We start from the raw sequence: 18092 nt of genomic DNA on the forward strand, positions 1-18092 counted from the left end.
GCTTGACTCTGGATCAAACAGAATTGACATCTGTGTCAACAGGCAGGACCAATGGTAATACCTTAGATTCGGGACTCCTAAACCCCCGCGTTCCTGCGGGAGAGTAATATATTTTAATGACCTCCTGATCTTCCCATATTGCCACAGAAAGCTATTAAATATTGATTCCATTTTTTTATCATCCCCTCTTCAATTAAGAAGGGAATCGATCGAAACAAGTAGAGAATTTTGGGCAGCATGGTCATTTTCAAGACATTTGTCCTACCTATAAGAGATAAATGCAACATGTCCATTCTTTTCAGATCTTTCTCAATTGTTTTTAACATTTGGTCGAGGTTATCTTTTACAATTAATTCTGTTGCTGCATTGATTATCACTCCACGATATGTTGCCGAGTTTACATATCTGTGATCAGACTTGGTGACATTCCTCGTGCATATTACTTGAGTTTTCCCCTCGTTCAGACGGTATCCAGAGTGCCGCCCGAGCTCCTTGGTGATTTCCACCAATATCCGCATAGCCGCGACAGGTTTTGATGATATCACTGCCAGATCATCGGCGTAGGCTAATATTTTACTCTCGAATCCATTGGTTATTGCAGGCTTGATCTCATGATTACCCAAAGTCTGCCTAACCAATGGATTGATGTAGAGCGCGAATAAGATGGGGGAACAGGGGCACCCCTGGCGGGTGCCCCTAGTTATCTTGATTTTATCGGATGACTGACCCATCAGTTGTATTCTGGCAACCGGATCCGAGTACATAGCCTTGATAGCCATCAAGATCTTATGGCCAAAGCCTCTCCACTCAAGAGCATTCCAGAGGTAGTGCCATCTGACGCGGTCAAAGGCTTTTTCCGCGTCGAGGAGGATCATGGCGGTCCCCTCCCCCCCGACAGCATGAGCCTCAAACAGAGAGATTGCTCTTCTGATATGATCTGTTGTACCTCGACACGGGATGAAGCCATGCTGCCAAGGGGATACCAAACCGCCTATGACCCTCCCCAAACGCGACGCCAAGATTTTAGCATACAGTTTGTTATCTGTATTTATAAGTGAAATTGGCCTATAAGACCCTGGACTTTCCTTCGGCTTCCCTTTTTTATGGAAAGCCACTATGTTTGTGCACTTCCACGTTTCAGGTATTTTTCTAGTACACATTATACCATTGAACAGGTCCAATAGCATTGGAGCCACCTCCCTTGATAGACATTTATATACCTCTAGTGGTATGCTATCAGGCCCCGCTGCTTTGCCGACCGCTAGATCTGAGAGCGCCTCACGCACTTCCTAGATTGTCATATCGCTCTCTAGTTTTTCCCTCTCAGGCTCAGCCAATTTGGGTCCTCCATCTGGATACCTTTCATGCAGCTCCTCACCCACTACCTCTTCCTTATACAAGGTTTGATAAAAATTTGCAAATACCCCAAGAATCTCCTGAGGTTCAGAAAACACAAGCCCATTCTCCTGGATAGTAGTTATTATATTCTTTGTATTATCCTGCCTGATCCTCAGTGCCAGCGCCTTGCCCGCCTGTTCCCCTGTTTCATACATCTTCCCTCTGTATGTCCAATATTCTAACGCCGCTTTTTCCGCCAGCTGTTTATGTATTTCCGCTTTTGCAGAACAGATTCTAGTTTGATTTTCCTTTCCTTCCTTCCCTTGTGATATATCCTGACAGTGTTGTTCTTCCGCTCTTGCCAAATTCACTTGGAGTCTATCCTTTTCTACCTGTAGCTTTTTTCTAGCATGGGCGGTAAAGCTTATGGTCTCCCCCCTTAATGCGGCTTTGAAAGCATCCCATACACAATTTCTGGATGCGCTATACCGGTTAGCTTCGAAGAATTCCCGAGCCCATTTCCTCAGATGTCCGATAAATAAGGTGTCTGCCAACAGTTTTCTATTAAATGTCCAGACCCTTTGTTTCCTAGCTGGCCCTAAACCATCATAGCTTATTGCTAGCGGACTATATTCCGAAAGCACCTTAGGGAGCTTCCTGATATTAACTTTAGTTATTTCCGTAGATGAAATTAGAAAATAATCCAGTTTGGTGTACTTCTGGTACGGGCATGAGAAATATGTAAACCCGGGGTCGTCAGATACCTATATTACCCATACATCCACCAACCCATGTGACTGCATCAGAGAGCACAGCGCCCTAAACACCCTAGGCTTACGGCCTGTATACATTTTTTTGTTAACCAGGTCCGCTGATTTATTCAGATCCCCACATACCAAGATGGGGGCAGGCCAGGTTGCCAGTTCCCTTTCCAATATTTCAAAAACTTCGGGATCGTCTTGGTTAGAACCGTATATCCCACATATTGTCACACCACACTCCATCTCCACCAAAGCCCATCTACCCAACACATCCGCCTTAGTTCGTTTGGCCCCCCCAACACCGTTTTACCCAGAATAGCCACCCCCCTTACCGTTGATGTTTGTGATGAGCATGCGAGAATATCAAAACCGCCCAACCTAAGAAGCTGTTTTTTAGTCCATGGTAGATGTGTTTCCTGTAGGCACAGAATATCAATAGGTTCTGTTTTTACAAACCCGGACAGTCTGGCCCTCTTTCTCCAATCGTTCAGCCCTCCTATATTAATTGAATAGATAGTAAGGCGTAACATTATTGAATATAAGCCTTTCCTTTGCTTTTATTAGCAACATCAGGATGGGGAGAACGCTCCTAACAAAAATACCATATCCTGTATTAGAAGATCGATCAATCATTGGTCCAAAAATCCCCTTTTTTCTGCTTTTCCCCCCCCACGTTATCACCCCCACGAACCCCCATGCCCCCCCTGACCCATACCCTGAACCCCCCCCCCGGGCCCCTCCCTACCCTTCCCCCCTTCTCCCTCCCATGTGAAGCGTTCAGACCTTGTTCTGTGCTTGTGATGTGCGAGTGCAGCAGCGGTGAGATAGGTGCTTTAAACATTTACATCGGGACATTAAATGTCAACATACTTCCCCCCCAGCAAAAAAGAAACGGACAATAACCTGATTATCTAAATATAGGTACAATAAAAGAGAGAGTACCATATAGAGCTTAACCATTCTGAACAAACACAGTGCCTCAAGCCACCCTTCCTAATACCTACTATCCAGAGATGTCAAGAGCCCAGAATCTTAAATAAAGCTAATTGAGTTTACTAGCTACCAAGAGAGTTCAGGAATTCCTTTGCCTTTACTTCAGATGAAAAATATTGGGTTTGGCCCCCTTTCACCGCCTTGAGCTGCGCTGGATTAAGAAGGTATACTTGCAGATGTTTGTCCTGAAACGGTTTGATCAATTGTCTCAGCCTCCAGCGCCTCTTGACAGTCGCGTGGCAGAAATCTGGCCTGACAAAAAACGAGACTCCCTCGATAGACCTTCTTGCCTCCGGTCGGGCCTTTTCCCATGAGTTGCCGGAGGATAAAATTTCCCAAGAATATTAGGACTGCCCTTGGTTTATCGCTGTTTCTTGCCCCCGGACGGACCCTGAACGGTGTGCGATGTGCTCTCTGAATTTCTGCCGACCAGTTCTATTCGGACAGCTCTGGGAATGCAGTCTTAAAAATATTAATCATGTAGGCCCTAGCATCCGACCCCTCGGCGCCTTCTGGTATCCCGAGCACCCGTAAATTATTTCGTCTCATCCTGTTTACCATCTCCTCCAGTTTCCACTGGATGTCAGTGACTTGGGTGCTTTGAGACACAACTTTGGTAATAGCTGCGGCTGCCTCGGATTCGGTCGCAACAATCCTTTCCTCTAGATTCGTAACTCTATCTCCCACATTAACATATGCTTTCGACAGCTTTCTTACGACACATCTTGCGCATTGCCGCTTGAGACTTCAGATTGTCCTGGCATGATTCCTCCCTGTGCGTGAGGATCGTCTGGTAGATGATATCTAAGATCGGGGGGTGAGTTACCGGGGCTTCTGCGTTCGGGGTCCCCTGCAGTGGCATGGACGATGAATGGTCCCATGTTAGATTCCGCATAGGCTGGTCCGGGAGATTCCCTTGAGCATTTGGTATTTTAGCTGTACTAGGAGGACTCTGCTCTATATCACTGTCAGACTCACGGTCACTTCCCCCCAGAGATAGGCTCCTATCGTCATCCGACCATTCCGCTTCCTCGGAGAGGGAGTAAAAGCACTCGCTGCCGTCCTTCTCCTTATACTTTTCCTTGTCTTTACCGTCCATTAGGGTCATTAGAGCCAAGGGGGGGGGGCATAGACCTTCTGCGCCTCCTCCACCATCTGCACCTGCGCTTTGCCCGTGCCCTGATACCGTCTCTGACTGACTTCCACGTGCTTGTATAGCGGGAGTTCCATTATCGGGGTTGTTGACCGCTATTTGCACCTCGGCTCCTACGAGCTCTTGCTCTGCGTCCCCCAGCATTATCAGGACCCCAGCCGAATCAGCAGTTTGATCACCCTTATCGTCAGGCAGGGGGGGTGCATACCGCGCTGATACCTATTACCGTGGCCTTCTGTGACGCGGGTTCAACAGCTTCAGATGTATTATCACTCCTATCCTTAGCGTTTTGCCCCCTGCCACTACGGGCAAATAGCTCAGGAATAGAGGGAGTCCCTTGCCGCGATTTTAGTGTGGCATGTTTCTTTTTTGAAGGCTCACTTGGGGGTGTACACAGCTTGACCGGGGATGCATCCCCCTTAGACTCCTGCTCAGGTTGCTCCACCGGGTGAGTGGCTTGGGCTTTGCTCCTGGCCGCTGCCGCCGCTTTTGCAGATGCACCCGCCGCTGCCTTAGGTGCCATTTTCTCCAATCTCCGGGGACGGCTCTGCCGGCCCGCACTTCTCTGCGCGTCTCTCTCTGCGTTTCTCCCGGCGTCTCTCCTGCCTCGCCTCACAGCACTGCCACGCCCACTGCCGCTGCAGCGATGCCAGGCACACAACGCGAGAACGCCGGCCAGCACCCGCCGAAGCCTGACTTCCGCTGATCTTGTGGGTACACTCAGCCAAAAGGTAGCCCAAAGCATTATTTATTCATTTGATGTAGAAGCCGGCTGATATTATCGCCGTTTCTGGGGGGTCTCGGCTATCGCTGCACCATTCCCACTGCTGCCACTCTTCGGCTCCGTTCACGCAGCCTCCATCTTGCTTCTCCTCCTGCTGTGTTTTTGTTTTCTTTGTTGATTTTGTTTAATAAAAAGAAATTTAAAAAAATGGTCTCACTGGCTGGAAAAAGGGATCTCTCAAGAAACTATTGTAGTCCATTATTAGTGAGAAGACTAATAAAATAATTAAATATTACTTGCAGCATTATCAGTCTTGTTTTACTTTTTACATCATATCTCCAAAGTTGAGCAAGTGAAATATTGTTAAAGATGCATACTGTCCTAGATGCAAGAAGCAGACAAGATACATATGTTTGCAATATTTTCGGTGCTCGCACTGCATTGGGAAGAAGTTTTCGCCTACATTTTAGCAGTCACAGGCTTTAACATTATGACCGGGAATTACTTTTATTGAATTTTGATGGGTTTTTAACATTACATATATGTTTTTCTAGCCATATTGATTGCAAGTCTACATATTGCACTTACCTAGACATGTAGTATTTAGTTCATTTGTGGCCACTCTTTTTTTATTTAAGGTGATAAGCATCATTTTATGGAAGTTGTCTCAAAGAATTTAGAATTTAAGTCCTGTATGAATGGACAGAACTGTCAATCACTGATTTTAACACGCATGTCATTGTAATTGTTTTCCTACAACGTGTTCATGACATGCTCCTACTGCTCAGTGAATCTTTCAAAAGATGAGCACTAGGATTAATAGATCGATTAGAATATGGTGCTCATCTTTGGCAGTGTTTTTAATGATTAATCTGTTATCCCTTCAACAGATTTGTCATCAGCTTCTTCTATGGGATGCTTAACTTTATATTGTCTGCTAAGATGATCAATTCAGTTTTCTGGCCTCTGTGATGTTGAGATATGGGTCAAAACTATGCATGAGTAAAGTAATGGCTCCGTGTACAAGTGGTGAAGAGTCCACCTGTGGTGTAGGTTGTTGTCCTTGTTAAACATACACTGAAACTGGATTTTCTCCAGTGCCCGCTATTGACTTTGACTATCTTCACATTCAAACTGTCGCCGTAACTACATAAAATAAATTAATCTCGGAAGGACACAGGGTATATTAGTCAGAAATTGTCCCAAAGGTAACTAGCTCAATACCATCACTGTCTGAAACAAGCTTCAACAATCACTTAAATTGGAAACAACGAGGAAAGAAGGCTCGTTCCATTCCACAAAGGCTTAAAAACAGTACCACTTTATTAAAGCTCTGTGTTCTAGGCTTCTTTCTGTAAACGTTGTTGAGATTGTAAAAAAAACGCTGATAGTGAATCTGCTTAATTTGTTTTACGTGTTTCATTCTATCTTTATCTAAGGAGAGAGCTAGATTGCAATGTAGAACTTTTTAAAGATATTTGTGGTGAATCTAAAACATGAATTCCATTCTTATTTTGAAGTTATATGATTTGTTTTTGGCTGTACTACATACAAGAATCTCTCTGAGACATGTAAATCAGTGCATGTAATTGTTCAGATTTATGTTTGTACCTTGACATATGCAGTTAGATTACCATTGTGAGGCCCATTTTAGCCACCTCTACATTGCTTCCTTTTCTTCTTAATTTCTTTTTAAAGCACTAATCACTATCCTCCTCAATTTATTATGTAGGATGTTGAAAGCCAAAGTAAAGTATCTGGACCAGAACCGCAGTATTTGGATGAGTTTACTAGCCTTCTTGTGCCAGATGACACGCGGGTTCTAGTTGACCTGCTGAAGCTTGCAGTTTCCAACCGTGCCGGTGAGAAGGGAAAGGAGGTCCTTTCAGCAGTGCTTTCAGGCATGGGAACTGCTTATCCACAGGTTGGTCAAAAATAATGTTCTTAAAACACGTTTGGTACTTAGCAGTGAAAGCTTTTGTAACATATTTTTATATTTAGTCTTAAACTTTGAGTAAGGGTGTTGTAAGTCAAAGGGTAACAAATACATATCTCACAATCAGTAGTGGCTGGTGTGCGGGCAGAGTGGTCGGGTGGCGAGACGATGGGGTGGACAATGGGGAAGAGGAAGTTGAAACAGACAACAAATAAACATTTAAAACATTTTTAAATAGAACTTACCTTCCGCCTGCCGCCCAATGCTCTTTTCCGTGTCCTCGCTGCAGTGTAGGCTCTGGGTGTGGTCTCTTTCATCCTCCTGACGCTCTCATCAGCACCAACTCGAGCGAAAATGGGAAGGACTTCATCTCTTGTACAACGTGAAACTATTCAAGGCAAACCCAGTGCTCATTTTGAGGCTGGGGGCCTGCGGCAGCAATCCCTCAGCCGTTTCTCAGCCTTGTGATTGCAGGCTCTAAAGTGCGCATGTCAGATTGGCCAGCTCTGGACAGCTGGCCAATCTGACATACGCACTGGCATGGGGCTGCATTAATAGTGCAATTGCACTAATCAACCCTGCCCCTAGCCATTGCGCTGTAACAGCACAAGCCTGGGATACATTAATAAAATTGTATTTATTACCATTTTATTAATGTGTGTGCCTGCTGCACTTGCAGCAGGCGGGGCAGATGAGCCGCCGCTGCTCACAATCGCAGCCCAAAAACAGCAGAGCGCGTCAAACCTCAGACAGCTGTTATAATGCAGATTACATATGGATCTTAGGATCAGATGACAGGCAAATTACATAGTCTTACAAGCACCGAGAGCTTTCGTGATACAATTATAGAACCTTGAGGAAAGTAGATGATGGAAAACCACTGCACAAGTCATGAAAATAGCCATAGACGTAAGTCTCCTCTAGTACCACATCAATCCGTAATTATCCCAAACTGAGGATGAATTTTCATTCCGGTATCAGTTTTAAATACATTTCTAAAATGCAGTCTTGTTGTCTGCAAAATTATTTTTCTAGTTTCTGAGACGACAGTTCACCATGAATTAAATAGTTTTTCCTCTCATGAAAATACTACATTGTTAACCCAAAATACCAGATATTCAGTTTTAGTAAATCAGTTTTTGATCCCCCCCAAACATCAGCTTGTCATTTTCTTGTAGCACTCACATTTATTGTTGTCACACATTGCCAATTTTGCCTTTTATGTCTAGTGGCCATCATCCTCCAATAACTGGGTCTTTCATTTTAAGTTAATTTTTTGCCCCTCCAATATGCAAAGGAAACACAGATTTTTTTGAAGAATAGCCACACTCAGACAAGAACCTATTGCTGCATGACAATGATAATCAGGATGTTTCAAAGAATGCAAACACATATATGCTATGCATGTGCTGTCGTTTATTTTGGCTAACCAGAATGTCACCATTAATTCCCTCATTATTTCACTGATTGGCCACTGTTATGGAGGCATAGCCATACCATTGCTATGAATACCTTTGGATACGTCACTGATGGGCCACTTTTGTACAATTATAACCAGAGTGTTGCCAAAGATGCTCCATTGTGTCATGGATGCAAGTGATTACTGCATAGTTTAAGCCCAATATGTCAAGCATGCTCCTTTTTAACATAGGATCCTCGTTATGCCTCTAACAGGCTACCCTTATATCTAGGATAGTCATTTTCCTATTACAAATGTCATCTGTATGATCAGGCTGGTCACCAATACTAGATACTGACTGACCTGGGGCATCAAAACACATACTATGACAGAGTTGTGCCCTCACACAGACAACCCCACCCTGGCAAGCTCCCACCCACCTGTGCAGGTTGATCTAAATTTACATGTGAAATGGTGCATGGCCTTTCTCTGAATGTGTCTCCTGTCCTGCACTCGTCATAGCTTTTGGCCACTATGTAGTATGAAAAGGCAAGCATGCAGGCCATTGTTTTCTTCCTGGTCCATCACAGGCGCAGTCCTAGCATCTTATATGATATGAATGATGGGCAAGCACCACTGAAGCTCCACTAGGTGATATGCTACACTTGCAATACCTCTGACCGGGAATTCAACTCAGAACACCTATCACATCTGAAAATTTCAACTTTGTAGTAATTGAAACCCTCCTCCTTTCGTGCAACTTTTACTCAAGGCAATGTGTCAAGATGTTTTGTTTTCATGTCAAAGTTGTAAACCCTGTCCAAATAGTTGGTGAGGAAGACAGTGTGTTGGGTGGAGCGGGCACCTCTTTGAGCCAGCCACCAGTAGTATATTTGGCATAGGCAACAAACAAAAATGCACAGAGGTGTTTCAACCACATTAAATGAAAGCTGGTCAGTATTAAAGATTCAAAGAACCAACTGAAACAAGGCTCAGATGGACAGTGAATACAACTCGGAGCACTGGAAGATAAATACCTAAACTGATTTGCACAAGCAGCTTGTAGGGTCCTGAGTGGAAGGTGTCTGATTTGTTCTGTATTTACGCTTGGTCTATGGAATCAAAATAAGAGCCTATTATATCTCAAAAATTGACATTGGTAATAGGGCAGTAGTTTCTACTTAAGGTACACTCTGGCCATTCCTTGGGCACACTTAAAAGTACAGAGCAACATTTTATGAATGTAGACTTTGAGAAGTTTAATTCAGTTTTTGATTTTGTGGACCAACCAAGCCAACAAATTTGCATTCATTGCACTTGCTGGCATGCATGTTGGTATACTAAAAGGTTACTGTATACATCATTGGTATAGTCCAATTTGTGCATTGCTCAAGGATCCTACTCTTGATGATGTCAGAAGAAAGAAGCCTGTAGAGATAGGCAGGTTCAACAGTATTCCATGACCCTCATCACTCTGTTTTCTGTATTCCTCATGTTCTGTAATGTTTGTACTCACGAACTACTTTCAGGACAATATGATACCTGGCACAGCACATTCTCAGAATTGAAACAAATCTCCTGTGCATGAATACATTGATAATTTTCAGAATACGAAAAAATGGCAAAGTGAGAAGTACTGTAAAATCAAGGACATCATAACAAACGGCTCTCATGTTCTGAACCTCTGAGTCACATGAATCATTGTGCCAAACATGATATTGAGGATTTGAAAAGCTCGAATCAATTGTAACACAATGCTTCTTTGTTATCTTCAGGTTGCACTTTCACCTCTCTAGGTTATCCAATATGGCGCCCTACTAACATTGGTGAGAATACAGTCAAATGTCAGTAAAGGGTAAAGGTGTAAATACGAGACGTCTAGTCATGTATTGGAATTGGGAAATGACCAATAGCACGTGAGGGCAAATTATCATGTTGCAGTGAAAGTGCAGGTCATGATTAGTGTGCCCACCTGAAGAGACTCTGTTATGTTGGTAATTTATGTAGCAGTGATGACTTGGTTTTTTTTCTTTAAACAGTAATTCATTTGTTGTTTTCTTAGTTGTCAAATTAAATATATCAGTGTATGTTACTATAGGTTGCTGACATGCTATTGGAGCTATGTGTCACAGAATTGGAAGATGTGGCAACAGACTCACAGAGCGGCCGTCTCTCTTCCCAACCAGTGGTGGTGGAAAGTTGTCATCCATATACAGATGATACAAGCACAAGTGGGACAGTCAAAATACCAGGTAAGTTATGTTTTCAGTGCATAAATATAAAATAGGAGAGCAAGTCGACGGTGGAGGAATTCATGAGTTTCCTTTTGGGACTAAGAAATGTCATTTGTACGAGATATTCAAGTGTAGAAAACTTGATCTCTGCCATTACACTTTGGTTCAGTTTAGGGACTCATTCTCGTTGGAAATCATTTCACTGAAAAAGTCAGATCTTATTTTGCCTTTAATTGAAGTGGACATTTCAGTTTACACTATTTGGCTTAAGTTTGTCATTAAAAATATGCATTGATTTTCAGTGATCCTCCAGTTTTAGCAATATTGTTTGCTTATTTTTCTGATTTCTTGTAATAGAAAAACAAAAAATTGAACACATACCATTAAATAACCACAAAACTGGCTCACATCTCAATTTAAACCTGGACCCTAAGTATCACCCTCTCCATAGCATAACCCCAAATCAGACCTTGGCAGTTAACCTTAAACCAAGATGACCCTAGCCTTCACCCTAAGCCATGCACTAATCATAACGTTATCACTTAGTGCACATTTTTCTTTACTGTAACTTTACCCCTGAATTTATCGCTTAATTTGACCCCAGTCTTTCCACCTTCTTAACCCTAACCCCTTTAGTAATCACTTCTTGATATTAACCTTCATCCGGACTTTAACGCTGAATGTAACCATTTTTACAGCCATACACAATCCTGTCCAAATATAGTGATATGTACTTCTCTGGTATGTATTTATTTGATCTTGGTTTTGAATTATTTTTTCAATTAAATATTTGTATCCATATGGTTTCAGTTCAATTACAGGATATTAGAATGCAGTGTTCGTGCTGGTTAAAGTACACTATATGCAGAACTAAATTTTTTACTTTTCCAATGCATTTTTTAATAAACACTTAGTCTTTCCCGATCGGTTGTCAACTTCCTGTAGCCACTAAAAACCTTCTCAAAAAGTCTATCTTGTTTTGAGTAAGCCAGTCAGAAACAGTGGTGAAAATGGCGACGCTGTTGAATGGCTTTAAAATGAGGAAATAGTGCTAAGCATAGATACATTTCAACCTGAACCCTATATTGTGCAGGATTCTGTAAGTTCATATTGTAAGAGAGCACAACGATGTCATCTGGCTGCTTGTCCTTAATACTTACATTGTAAATATGTGTGTTCTCCAAAACTCAACATTGCCCGTTTTTCACTGCTGCAAAGAGCTAAAGTGAATCTGAGAGGACAGCTGGCCACCGCTACTTGATCTCTTTTTTCCTCTTATTGCTATTCACTGATATATGAACTTGTTAGAGAGCAGCTTCAAGTACTGCACTGTACAATGCTAACTCACTATTAATGTTTGTGTTTGTTGAGAGCTTTTTTCTGTATGAAAAAATTGTAGTCTAGGCCAGGCAAAATTGGGGGGGTTTCTGCTGGTAAAAATCGGTAGATATTTTTTACCAAAATGGGTGCACTTACCAAGCATTCTAAGCTATATTTAAGTTATAATTAATGCAAATGTGGGAGAAACTTATAGCTGATGTTTTAGACATTTCATTGCTTGAGGTGGGTTCTATAGTTCTGCTGTGGCTGAAATTTCATGGCTTATGGAGAGGCTTCTGGTGACATATTGCAATAGCTTTTTATTATCAGCTTAGTGTTAATATGGGTAACAGCTGAGTCCTGGCGCTACATAATGGCTGTAATTTAGCATGTAGTGTTTCTCAGCTATACTATAGTAATACTAACTAAAGTTTGGCAATTCTTTTATCTACTGTCTTCCGCGCCTGAGTTTTTAATTTTTTTTTAATCAAAAACAACAATTGATGGACAGAATGCAGAACAATGGCATACATTCACCCATGGAATAGAGATCTGGCCTAAATCCATCGTTTATCAATCATGAAATCATACTGGTAAAAGCACTGGATTGGAAAATAAAGCAGAAAAAAGTTGATAATATTTGAAAAATAAAAGTAGGTTGGGCTAAATTGCATATCAATCAAATAAATCAATCAGAGAATTTGTAAAGCGCACTACATACCCGTGAGGGTCTCAAGGCGATGGGGGGGTGGGGATGGGGGGCAAGGCCGCTGCTAGTGGTCAAAGAGCCAGGTCTTGAGTAGTCTCCTCAAGGTCAGTGGGTGTTCACTTTGTCTTAGGAGGAGGGGGAGGGAGTTCCAGGTTTTAGCGGCGCGGTGGGTGGTTCTGTGGATGTGTGGGACGGCGGCCAGACACAGGTCGGCGGAGCGGAGTTTCCTGTTGGGTACGTGGAATGAGAGTCGGTCATTGAGGTAGGCAGGGCCGGTGTTGTGAAGTGCCTTGTGTGCGTGGGTCAGGAGTTTGAAGCGGATTCTCTTGTCTACGGGTAACCAGTGTAGGATTCTCAGGTGGGGGGAGATGTGGTCTCGGCTCGGTACGTCAAGGATTAGGCGTGCAGAGGCGTTCTGGATTCTTTGAAGTCTGTTGATGAGATTGGACGGGGCTCCGGCGTAGAGGGCTTTCCGTAGTCGAGTCTGCTGCTGATGAGGGCGTGGGTGACGGTTTTACGTTTGTGTGTCGGGATCCATCTGTAGATCTTGCGGAGCATGCGTAGGATGTGGAAGCAGGTGGAGGATACTGCGTTGACTTTGTTGGTCATGCTGAGCTTCGGTTCGGGGATGACTCCAAAGTTGCGTGGTCGGTAGGTGTGGGGTGGGGTGCCCAGTGATGCAGGCCACCAGGAGTCGTCCCATGCTGAGGGGTTGGGCCCGAGGATGAGGATCTCCGTCTTGTCCGTGTTCAGTTTGAGCCGGCTTCCTTGCATCCAGTCGGGGACGGCCTTCATACCACCGTGGAGGTTGGCTTTGGCGGTGAGGGGATCCTTGGTGAGGGAGAGGATCAGCTGCGTGTCGTAGGCGTAGGAGATTATGTTGAGGTCGTGTAGTCTGGCGATGCGTGCGAGTGGTGCCATGTATACGTTGAAAAGCGTCGGGCTGAGGGAAGATCCTTGTGGGACACAGCAGATGGTCTTGGTGATTCCGGAGTGGTACGGGGGGAGGCGGATCCTTTGGGCTCTGTTGGAGAAGAAGGAGGTGATCCAGTCCAGGGCCTTGTCGCGGATCCCTGCGTCGTGGAGGCGTGTGCGTAGTGTGTGATGGCAGACGGTGTCGAAGGCGGCGGAGAGGTCCAGGAGGATGAGGGCTGCTGTCTCGCCGTTGTCGAGATGTCGTCTGTGGCGGCGATGAGGGCGGTCTTGATGCTGTGGTTCCTGCGGAAGCCTGACTGGGAGGGGTCGAGGATGCTGTTGTCTTCCAGGTATGATAAATCTGTTCAAATCGAAATTCGAGTCTCATTTGTATCATGAGATAATCCCACATGTAACTGTCTTGAAACACAACCTGTCCCGGTGATCGCGGGACAGGTTGTGTTTCAAGACAGTTACATGTACTCATGTTAACGCAAGGTCGTTTCGAATGGTCTTGAGTGGCTACCATCGTTTTTGTAATATTGAAGACTGGATTAGTGGGATTATCTCATGAAACAAATGAGACTCGAATTTCGATTTAAACAGATTTATCATATTTCTATTGAAATATATGAAATGATTAATTTGAGCCCTGATGAAGTCATGTGATGCATGTATATAGCATATGACGAAACACGTGTTGGCTGCGAAAGAAGTTTTTTAAAGAACGATCAATAAATAACTTTGGACTACTCTTCTAGTTGGATATTAGGATTTGTATACTACAGTGGATTTCCTATCTTTATGAACTTTACAACTGTTTACTAAGAAGAACGAATAGAGACATTACTTCTGCACTCATATAATAATTTTTGAATACGAGAATATACGTACACTGGATTTTGAATTGTTGTAGAGCTCAGGGTGAAATTTGTGGTGTGTTTTGATAAACCCAGAATTCCATTTTGTAACCTATCCCTTCTTCCTTGGAGCACTTTATTACATTTCATAATACTTTTCCCTTTCATCTAATTGTGAGCCAGAATCTATACCTGGTTACCATTTCTTTTGATTCATTCAAGTCTTTCATCCAACTTGTTACACCCTCTTTAGAGAGTCCAAATGTGGCCACTCTGCTTTTGGTTGAGCTTGTTTACTCATACCTGTCAACCCTCGTCTTGTGTCTCCCTGTCAGCAACCTCTCAATATTTAAAGTTCCATAGGAAGGAACCAACATATTTACAGAGTCATTTAGTTCCTTGTCTTTACTGTCGTACATTGAATTGTAACCTACCTAGATCTTTAGGTCTTGCTTGACAGGGCATTTGTCTACTGACATTTTACCCAACACCAATATTATTCTACAGTTCTTTGCTTTCACACAGATACCATTACCATGCTGTCTACTTTACAGCCAGTCCGATTGGCATTGCTAAAGCTTGTTTTATCTTTTTAGAATAGCATTCTATGTAATTGATTTTTCGTATTGAAAAATGTATTTTTACATTTTTTTAAAAGAAACACATTTCTTGAATGCATGTACAGATAAACAATAACAGTGGCAGGATAGCAAAGACCACCTTGAAAAAAGAGTAATAATGCAATTTGGCTTAGTTTATGATCAATGAAATCGTTCTCTGGTCAGATATTGCTTCATGCTTATTGCAGTAATGTTTTTTTAATGTAGGTTTAATCATGTTTGTAAAGTGTCTTCACAGAGTTCTGTACATTGTAAAGAAGAGAACAGCAAAAGTTAAATAAAACCTTCTGGCTCTTACTGTCTTAGGTGCTGAGGGGCTTAGAGTGGAGTTCGACCGCCAATGTTCCACGGAGCGGCGCCACGACCCCCTCACCGTTATGGATGGTGCCAACAGGATCGTATCAGTCAGATCAGGTGATGAGTCAGACATGCGCACTTATTCAAGCTGTTACTGTATTCTTCAAAACAACTTCTTAGAAAATACTACCTGTGTTATGCTTCACAAAGGTCTTAAAGCTTTGATTGTTGGGTTCATATTTATATAACAAATATAGGTTTTTAAGTGATTATCCACCATATTTTCAGGGAATAAATGACGCTAGGCCGTTTGGATTAATGTAATTATGACAGCATGAGCCACTGTTGCCTGTGTTTTGTATATGGTTCTGCTTGGACTGAATGACCAAATGTTGTTTACGCTTTGGCCCTTTTAACCACCATCATTTTATCCTATTTCTTGCTATTGACTGGACTGAATTAATTTTATATTTTCTTTTGCTTAAATTAAGCATTCTAAAGTAAGTACCTTTAATACGCGTTTCAGAATTATTTTTGTCTGTAAACCAGAAGTATACCCGTTGAAATAGAAAGCCATCTGGTATCCAAAATCCTCTCCTTTCTTGACCACGTGCAATTCTGCAAATGACTAGCTTTCTATCTTGCCACTGTGGTGCTTTAACATCACTACGGGCAATCTGTTGGATTGGTAGTCCGAAGTGGAGTCTAGTGCAGGAAACAGTTGAGTGCAGCGCATGTCTAAGTAGTGCTTGCATTGCACTTCATGGGTTGTGAAGTTTACATTCAGTTTAAAGGTGGCATCAAAATCCCTTTTTGCAAATGGCTGCTTCACCATCATGAAATTATAGACTCTCCTTTGGCTATTATGAGAGTTGCAGCAGGTGTTCCCATTATAGTTATCCTTTGATGCATTGCTACGTGGACATGAATGCATCTCTTACAAGGGTGAGGCTGTTTCATACATGCACTAAACTGTTTCTTTGCAAAAGTGAGACGCAGATTTTGCATGAGAAGAACCTTCTCCGGAAGGTTGAATTTATCAGGTGGGAATTAAACCAGAGCCTGCTCAAGCTGAACGTGATAAGGAGATTGTACCTGAAGAAGAGACACCTATTCTAGTCCATAAAAATGTGTAGCAGTGCAGTGGGCAAGTTGTGGGAGATGTGAATGAACACTGCACTGTTTCTAGATTTTTAAAGGGGAGCATATTTATGCGCAGATGTGGCTGTAAAGGCCCTTGTTTGCAAATTTACCACACAGTGAGCGCAGAAACAAATGTGAGAGAACAGGAAAGCGCCATATCTACTAAGATATGCCACTATCCTGCTCTCTCCCTAGCGCTGGGGCACAATCAGGATGCCGAGCACCAGCAGACACCTTTGCAGCATAGTGCAATTATGTCTGATTGAGTCTAGCATAGGTTTTGCAATTGAAAGGTATCCTTCCAGTACAAAATACCTAAAAACGTTTCCCACTTTGAATGTGTGATGTACAGTGCTGCATACATACAAAGTGTGAAACGTTAGGAGAAATAAAAGCACTTCTTAATGTTTGCTTCAAAGAGGCATCATTTTTTGTACAAAGCTCAATCTTTTAATATTAGAAGATAGGGGTCTGCGTCTAAAACCATGAATGGTTGCATGTGAACTCCCATTTTACCTCCAATGTAACACCCACTGGACACAAAGTCTTGAGAAGTAGCACAAAGTGCTGTTTTGCTTTACTTTCAGAGCAAAACCAAAGGTGGTGATGGACGGAGCGTTGACAATACAAGCACTCGCCCCCAGTCAACTGATCTGGGTTTAATCCATCACCGTTCTTTAGCCCACTCTGCCACCCCAGTTCAGACATGGCCATTTGCAAATCAGTCTGACCCTGTGCCTCATGGGAACAGTCCAGCCCGAATTGCCAAGCCATGCCTTCCCTGGACCGGAAACAAGCTTCCGAGGACCGGTTTCTGGCATTGCAGCTGTCTTCAGCCCGGCTTGCTTGAATTCAGTGGCAAAGTGAGCAAGGGATTCCCGTCTGAGCATACCCTGCCAACTTATGGCGAACAAAGCAAAACCAAATGTGGTGATGGACGGAGCGTTGACAATACAAACACTCACCCCCAGTCAACTGATCTGGGTTTAATCCATCACCGTTCTTTAGCTCACTCCGCCACCCCAGTTCAGACATGGCCATATGCAAATCAGTATGACCCTGTGCCTCATGGGAACAGTCCAGCCCGAACTGCCAAGCCATGCCTTCCCTGGACCGGAATCAAGCTTCCCAGGACCGTTTCTGGCATTACAGCCGTCTTCAGCCGGGCTTGCTTGACTCCAGTTCCCATGAGGCACAGGGTCAGACTGATTTGCATTTGGCCATGTCTGAACTGGGGTGGCGGAGTGAGCTAAAGAACGGTGATGGATTAAACCCAGATCAGTTGACTGGGGGTAAGTGTTTGTATTGTCAACGCTCCGTCCATCACCACCTTTGGTTTTTCTTTGTTCGCACTAAGTTGGCAGGGTATGCTCAGACGTGAGTCCCTTGCTCACTTTGCCACTGGAGTCAAGCAAGCCCGGCTGAAGACGGCTGTAATGCCAGAAACCGGTCCTGGGAAGCTTGATTCCGGTCCAGGGAAGACATGGCTTGGCAGTTTGGGCTGGACTGTTCCCCCATGAGGCACAGGGTCAGACTGATTTGCATATGGCCATGTCTGAACTGGGGTGGCGGAGTGAGCTAAAGAACGGTGATGGATTAAACCCAGATCAGTTGACTGAGGCTGAGTGTTTGTATTGTCAACGCTCCGTCCATCACCACCTTTGGTTTTGGGGTGGAAACTAAATCCAAA

General features: G+C 43.4%; 1 protein-coding gene across 1 annotated transcript in view; it reads left to right on the plus strand.

Annotated features, from left to right (window-relative positions):
- HERC2 (HECT and RLD domain containing E3 ubiquitin protein ligase 2) overlaps nt 1-18092 on the plus strand; it is a 1611099-nt gene that overhangs the window by 1132949 nt on the left and 460058 nt on the right. Inside the window, 3 exon segments of the mRNA XM_078658234.1 lie at nt 6702-6893; nt 10403-10556; nt 15269-15376. Of these exon segments, the coding sequence (XP_078514360.1) occupies nt 6702-6893; nt 10403-10556; nt 15269-15376 (454 nt within the window).

The sequence above is a fragment of the Lissotriton helveticus genome, chromosome 8, assembly GCF_964261635.1.
Source record: "Lissotriton helveticus chromosome 8, aLisHel1.1, whole genome shotgun sequence".
NCBI classification, from domain to species: domain Eukaryota; kingdom Metazoa; phylum Chordata; class Amphibia; order Caudata; family Salamandridae; genus Lissotriton; species Lissotriton helveticus.